Source organism: Benincasa hispida, unplaced genomic scaffold, assembly GCF_009727055.1.
Source record: "Benincasa hispida cultivar B227 unplaced genomic scaffold, ASM972705v1 Contig132, whole genome shotgun sequence".
In the NCBI taxonomy this organism is placed as follows: Eukaryota; Viridiplantae; Streptophyta; class Magnoliopsida; order Cucurbitales; family Cucurbitaceae; genus Benincasa; species Benincasa hispida.
Genome location: NW_024063873.1, coordinates 136,078 through 143,577, shown reverse-complemented (window position 1 = coordinate 143,577; position 7,500 = coordinate 136,078). Strand labels below are relative to the sequence as shown.

Here is a 7,500-nt window from a genome sequence, read left to right as displayed (position 1 = left end):
GGTAACAAAAAGTATTTAGTCGAAGTGTGGATTTGTTTTTTGTTTCACCCCAAAAGGCCTCATATCAATGGAGATAGTCATTCTCACTTATATACCCACGATCCTCCTCTTATCTAACCAATGTGGGACTTTAGTCGCATTCCCAACACTATTTTTGTAAACGATCGTTTGGACTTGTTTTCACAATCTCAATTTTTTTTAATTCCCACATACTATTCTCAGACATTGTTTTCTCATGCACAACCAAACATAGTCATCATTGATTCCTAATTTTATTTTTAGACATCTTTATTTCTTGGATATTGAGAAAACCTCAAACCAAATGACCCCTAATAATACAATCTTGAGACACACGAACAACACATGGGATAATGAGTGAGTAACGCATGACCAATGACACTAATAAGAATAGGCATCTACCTTACACTAATTTATAATAAATTTATTTTTTTAAAAAAAACAAACAGATGCAAAAACACACGAGAAAAGGGCCGTGAATTATAAAAGGAAAGAAGGAATTAAAATCCGTTTTCTTCTTCATTCTAAAACCTAGCTCCTTCCCTTTCTTCATATTTCTCGTTCCCATTCGTTCTCTTTTTTCATCTATTGCCATTCTAAACCTAGCCGCCTCTGTATTCTCTTCCTCTGATCTTCATTTACCATTCCTGAACCGTACCGAACGGAGGCGCATCTCAGTTCGGATCGGTTTGGGCACCAGAGTTTTGCCATCTTCAACCTTTTTCTCAACTCTCTATGGACAAGAAGGAGAAGAAGATGAAGAACAAAGCTCTTGTGGAAGCCCTAGCTTTGGAGGACGCTTTTGAGCAGAATATTGATGGTTTGGATCTTTCGGATAAGAAGAAGAAGAAGAGTAAGTCTAATAAAGAAAGCAAGAAGCGGAAAGCTGTAGAAGTGGCTGACGACGGGGATAGGAGTGAGACGAGCTCGGAGTTGGGCGAGCCTGTGAATTCAAGGTTGAAAACCGGAAAGAAGGAGAAGAGCTCGAAGAAAGTGAAAGTGGTTGAGTCTGAAGAAGATGACGTGGAGAAGGAGCCTGAAGAAGATCCGAATGCTGTTACTAGGTTTCGGATTTCCGAACCGTTGAGGGCTAGGCTGAAGGAGAAGGGTATTAGCTCCTTGTTTCCGATTCAGGCTATGACGTTTGACACCGTGTACGACGGGTCTGATTTGGTTGGTCGAGCCAGAACTGGACAGGTATAATTTTTCTGGTTTATTTTTTATTGTTAATTAAATGTTAGGCTTTTCTCTTCAATATGAAACATACAATATGTGTTACTTTGGATCAGACCAGCCGCTGAAACAGCTATAGAATCGAACGATGTGGGTGTCTGTGGGAAACTTGATTTGAAGCTTTCTTTTTTATGAGAAAATTCCTCCCGTGTTCTCTCTTGTAATTCTTTTTTCCACTTGAAGGGTAAATCTTGCATGTTATAGACTTATTGCCCATGCAACATTATTAGAATGTTTATTCTAAAAAGTCTATATGAGCTTTTTACAAGGATATTGTTCTCAACGAGCGTCAAAAGGGCTCTACTTTTGTAAGTTAGATTAGATATAGTATGAATGTTACTTTGCACGGTTAACTTTTTCTTGTAAAAAATTATGTTATGTAAAATCTTCATGTCTTTTTTTGCAGGGTAAAACGCTAGCGTTTGTCTTGCCCATCTTGGAATCTTTGATAAATGGACCTTCTAAGTCATCACGATTGACCGGATATGGAAGGTCCCCTAGTGTTATAGTACTTTTACCAACTAGGGAATTGGCTGACCAGGTATGTTTTGAAGATTTCTAAATTTACATTTGTTAATCTAATTATAGCATTTTGATAATTTGTTTTGATTAGGTATACGAGGACTTCAAATTTTATGGACATGCATTAGGCTTGGAGTCTTGCTGTTTGTGTGGAGGATTGCAATATGGCCCCCAAGAACTTAAATTAAAAAGGGGGGTTGACATAGTTGTTGGAACACCTGGACGTGTAAAGGTGCAAATTTACAGCAAATAATGGAAAGCTTTGTTACATGATGGAAACACTTTAGTATTTGTTTACTGACTGGTGCCTTTTTTAATTTCGTGTAGGATCACATTAACAGAAATAATATAGATTTGCGGTCTCTAAAGTTTAGGGTTCTTGACGAAGCTGATGAAATGTTGAGGATGGGTTTTGTTGATGATGTTGAATTTATTCTTGGTATAGTATTTGGAATCTTAATTATTTGTTCCACTGCGAGAGTGGAATCTATTTGCCTTCATTTCTTGATATAGTGCCATTCGTTTCTTACCTTACGTTGGCAAAACTTTTTTTGGTGGTTTCTTAGGCAAGGTGGCTGATGTAAACAAAGTTCAAACACTTCTTTTCAGTGCCACTTTACCAGACTGGGTGAAAGATGTGAGTATTCCAAACATGATATACAGTTATTAAGCTTCTTAAATTTAAACGTGGATTATAAGTTGGCTGATAAATTGAATGAAAATGTATTTTTTCTTCTGCACTGTTATTGATAAATTGTTTTGCAATTTTTAGATTGCTTCTAGGTTCCTTAAAGCAAACAAGAAAACTGCAGATCTTGTTGGTAATGAGAAAATGAAGGCCAGTAAGGATGTTAGGCATATTGTTATTCCCTGCTCTGATTCAGAGAGGTCTCGACTTATTCCAGATATCATTCGATGCTATAGCAGGTTTGTGGTTTGAATGGAAAGAAGTTGGTTACTGTTATTATTATTATTTCTTCATCATTGTTAAGTCATTGAATTTCTCTCTTTGTTATTGCTGTACAATGATCAGTGGGGGCCGAACTATTATATTTACGGAGACTAAGGAATCTGCATCAGAGCTTGCTGGGCTTCTTCCAGGTGCACGAGCATTACATGGAGATATACAGCAGTCTCAACGTTCGGTAATTTTCTAATTATCTTCTGATTTGGTTTTTCCAGGATTGATTGCGCAGCTATTTTTTGTTTAGCTTTGTCTTATTTCTGTTTGATTTTTTTTGTACTAGAATGATCCTTTAGTCTGTCTAATTTATAAACGAACCATTCATTGAGTGGGGTGGTTATTAGAAAATTCACCATAGGACCCATGTGCAAGTTTACCTATGTAACTTGTAATATCTGAAAGTTCATTTTATTTCCTAGATTATTGGAGCCTGCATATGTATACATTTTTTTTTCTTTCTATTGGATGTACTTAGCTGTTTAGCGGTCTTTATAGTGACCTACTTGTTGCAGGTTACCCTTTCTGGGTTCAGGTCAGGCAAGTTTCTGATATTAGTAGCCACCAATGTGGCAGCACGTGGTTTGGATATCAATGACGTTCAGTTAATTATACAGGTTTATGATTGACCCTGATATGTAACGTGACATTTATATTTTGTTTTCTGAAGTGTTTTCTTTTTGTTTAATGTTATATTTATGATATTTATGAATCTGCCAGTGTGAAGCTCCGAAGGATATAGAAGCTTATATTCATCGGTCTGGAAGAACAGGAAGAGCTGGTATTTCTGAGTTTGGCAACTTCCCCATTGTACTTGCATATAAACTTTGAACTTTCTAAAAAGACTACTGTATTTTTAGGCAATTCTGGAGTTGCTGTGACATTATATGATCCAAGAAAGTCGGGAAGAATTGGCAGGATTGAAAGAGAGTCTGGTGTGAAGTTTGAGCACTTGTCTGCTCCCCAGCCTATTGATATAGCCAGATCTGCTGGAGCAAGTGCTGCAGAATCAGTAACTCAAGTCTCTGACAGGTATGTTCATTTAATGTGTTACTTAAGTAGTTATTTTTCTTCTTGGCATGCTTGAATCTTATTTGCAATGGAACAGTGTTATCCCGCCTTTCAAGTCTGCTGCGGAGGAGATGGTGAACAGCTCTAGTTTGTCTGCTGTGGAGCTGCTTGCCAAGGCCCTTGCAAAGCTCTCTGTGAGTTGTTTTTTTATTTCTATTTTTCTTAACTATGTAATCTTAAGCTTTTGGTCGTTGGCTTTTCTTTTTTACTGTCAATTTCCTTACTTCATTTTGGTTGATTGTTTTTATGCAGGGTTATACAGAGATAAAGAGTAGATCGCTTCTGACATCAATGGAAAATCATGTCACTTTAATACTAGATGCCGGAAAGCCCATCTTTTCCCCATCGTGAGAAATCTTGAGCCTTTGCTTTATTAATTTGCTTGATGCTTTTCCCACATGTCCTACACTTGCTATTAAATTGGAAGTTGTGTTGATCACTTAATGATGTCACTTGCTTGCTTTTCTTTTTGATTGCCCTGTAGGTTTTGATTTTAGGAAAACAAATATTTTTATTGTTAATGTAACCTTAAGTGATTTGATGTGTTGAAATTTCTGAGTGGATGTAATAGGGTTTTAAAATTATTGCATTCTGTTGTGTTCATTTAAATTTTATGTGGGTCGATGCAGTTGTTTGAATGTAATATTTTTTGTCTTGCATGTGAAATAGCTTTTGATTCCTGCCTCTCCTCTCCCTTTCTCACACATTGCGACGAGTGACATACCATAAAATCTGATGAACTTTGCTTCTTAAATTGTCCAGATTTGCTTACAGTGTCTTGAGGAGGTTCTTGCCAGAGGAAAAGGTTGAGTCAGTGAAGGGTATGACACTGACGGCTGATGGATACAGTGCTGTATTCGATGTACAAACTGAAGATTTGGATGCATTTCTTACTGGTAAATCTTTGAATAACTTTTTTCCAAATTGAAATTTTCATTTTCCTTTTGGATTATCCCCTTCTCCCTTTCATTTCATAATTTGTTTTATTGATATATTAGGTCAAAATACCATTTTGGTTCTCATACCTTGAAGTTTGTTCAATTCTAGTTTCTATATTTTCAATTGTCCAATTTTAGTCTCAGTCCTGTCAACAGATCTTAAATTTAGTCCCGCAACTTAAATTTTACTGAAACTGATTATTTTATAATAATAATTTTCATGCAAGAAAACACAATATTTGAAGATGTTTTCAATTTTGTAGTGAAAATGCTATTAAATAGCAAAAAGTTTTTAAAAAATCAACAATAATCTCAAATTTGTACTACACTATTTTCGAAGTATAGGGACCAAAATTGTATTTTAACCTTTTTATCCTTTTCTAATCAGAGTTGTGGATGGTACTGTTTATTAATGAACCCCATTTGGCACGCAAGCCATTAGAAGCTGTTCCTTGAATTATAATTTAGATTCTTCGGCAAGTCAGATCCTTAACGCTAACTTTTTTCTCTTTTATTCCTCTATTTGCAGGTCAGGAAAATGCAGCTAATGTGAGAATTGAGGTCTTGAAATCACTGCCAAAATTGCAAGACAGAGAGCAATCAAGAGGTGGAAGATTTGGGGGCAGTGGTCGTGGGGGCTTTGGCGATCGCAGAAATGGTGGTGGTAGGTTTTCAGGAGGAAGAGGCGGCGGCCGTGGAGGATTTTCCGACAGAAGAAACAACAGGTTTTCGGGTGGAAGAGGTAGAAGTTGGTAAGGTAATGAGGTGTGTGTTATTAGTGTTCCTAATAAGCCAGCTACAGCCTGAATTGGGAGCACTGGAAATTTTGTAGAAAGATGAGTCTCTTTACAAGATGAGATTATAGTGCTGTCGCATGAGGCCAATCTCGGCGATTATAATTGGTAATTAGTTCATTCGAATATTTCCTGTTTATTCCTAATGGGGGTTTTTCGGATGTGCCCCTATTTGGTAATTACATTTTGCGAGAGGAATTTCTATTTATTTGATTAATTTAATTGAGCTCCAAAGAAATACAGTACTGCTTTTGTGTACCACATTAATTTATAATTTATTGACTGTATGCTTTTGAAAGATGAACATTATCGAAATCTAGGGTATGATATTATATCTTCTGGAGTTCTTTCGTCTCCACTAGCCTGGGATGAACTATTCTTGCTTGACCCAAATCGTATTTTCACTTTGGTTATTTGGTCCAATTTTTCATTTTGAAAGAATTAGCACCATTTAACAATTCATATTAGTGGATGGTGTAACATTTTCAATTGTGTCTAGTCTAGTGTGATGTGCCACATGGGCATTTCAGTTTGTTTATACCCCCGTTCTCAATTTTTCCAGAAAACAGAACCTCGTGTTACAAGATTTTGGTGCAAACATTTTAAATTTATGTCGATAATAACGAATGGTTATGTATACACATCAGTTTCAACTTCGAAACAAATTTATTTTTTTGAAGTATGTTTGGGATCACTTTGATGTCATTGTATGGTAACAATAGTGAATTGCTATATAATGGTTGATCGAAAAATACTCTCATCATTTTTAGAGTAGGTTTTAATCATACATCTAGACTCTCAAATGTTTTATTTGTATCAATGAGCTTTGAAGTTTGTTTGAAAGATAAATAAAGAATGAAAATTGAAGAGGTGTTTGGTAAAAAGTTATATTAAGGTAGTTCCTATTGTCGATATAATTGAAATCATCAAACTAAGTATAGTTCAATTGGAATAATACATGTATTGTCGACTTCGATGTTGGAGATTTGATTTCTCAATCAACATATTGTTTTAATAAAAAGATATGGTTGAAATCATTTGCATAATTAATTTTTATACAAATTGTCTTTAATTTAAATAGATTGTTAATTATCTTATAAATGACTTGTCCAAATTTAAATTAATGTCTCAATCACTTTCAAATTTCACATAAACGATTCAATTTTTATCTTTTTTGGATGGAAAACTCTCTTACCTTATTAGAATAAATTTGAAAGATCTAGGGTAAAAATAAAACCTTTGCAAATCTAAGGGCACAATCGAAACTTATTTTATAGTTTAGGAGTATTTTGTATAACTTAAATATAATAAGATAATTAATTTAGAGATATATTTTAAAACTTTGATGGATGCTGCATATCATCAAGGGGTGGTGGCGCAGTTGGCTAGCGCGTAGGTCTCATAGCTTAGAATTATCCTGAGGTCGAGAGTTCGAGCCTCTCTCACCCCATATTATTTTTTATCTATTCTTATGAAATAAAATGAGATATATATTGATGGTTGGATATCTATATATTAATTTATCAAGACTTCAGATGTCAAGATTAGCACCTTCGGCACCTTTAATATCACTTTTGAAGGATTCAAAAATTAAAAAAACCTTAACCGTAAGATTTAAACTTAAATTAATTAAACATTAGCCAAAATTCCACTTATAATTATTTTTTGTGGGATTTTTGAAATTAGAAAAATAAGAAAAACTATTTATAGAAAATAATAAAATTTTAATATTATTTGATAGAGACTGATAGAAGCTATTAATGATGGAAGCAGATAGAAGTTTATAGACGCTGATAGAAGTCTTTCAATGTCTATCTATTTCTGTAAATAGTTTGACATTTTTTTTATTTGTAAAATTTTTTCTATATTTTTCTTAAACAAGTTAGGTTTTACTTATTTATTTTTATTTTTATTAAGAAGAAAATTGAATATTATAAGTTAAAAGATAAATGAAAATAAAATA

The 7,500-nt window shown here is 34.4% G+C and overlaps 1 protein-coding gene and 1 non-coding gene across 2 annotated transcripts; both read left to right on the top strand.

The window, feature by feature from the left end:
• Positions 1-530: 530 nt before the first annotated feature.
• Positions 531-5,869, top strand: LOC120068897 (DEAD-box ATP-dependent RNA helicase 7). The gene is made up of 14 exons (XM_039020542.1): positions 531-1,215; positions 1,658-1,792; positions 1,865-2,005; positions 2,101-2,212; positions 2,340-2,410; positions 2,546-2,700; positions 2,807-2,918; positions 3,250-3,351; positions 3,455-3,515; positions 3,595-3,766; positions 3,843-3,939; positions 4,058-4,152; positions 4,568-4,701; positions 5,273-5,869. Exons 1-14 carry the CDS (start codon positions 754-756, stop codon positions 5,497-5,499), a joined length of 2,076 nt encoding a protein of 691 aa, XP_038876470.1. The 5' UTR covers positions 531-753; the 3' UTR covers positions 5,500-5,869.
• Positions 5,870-6,903: 1,034 nt separating this feature from the next.
• Positions 6,904-6,987, top strand: TRNAM-CAU. Its single transcript is given in 2 exon segments — positions 6,904-6,941; positions 6,952-6,987. It is a non-coding gene; the product is annotated as a tRNA-Met (tRNA).
• The last annotated feature ends 513 nt before the right edge of the window (positions 6,988-7,500 follow it).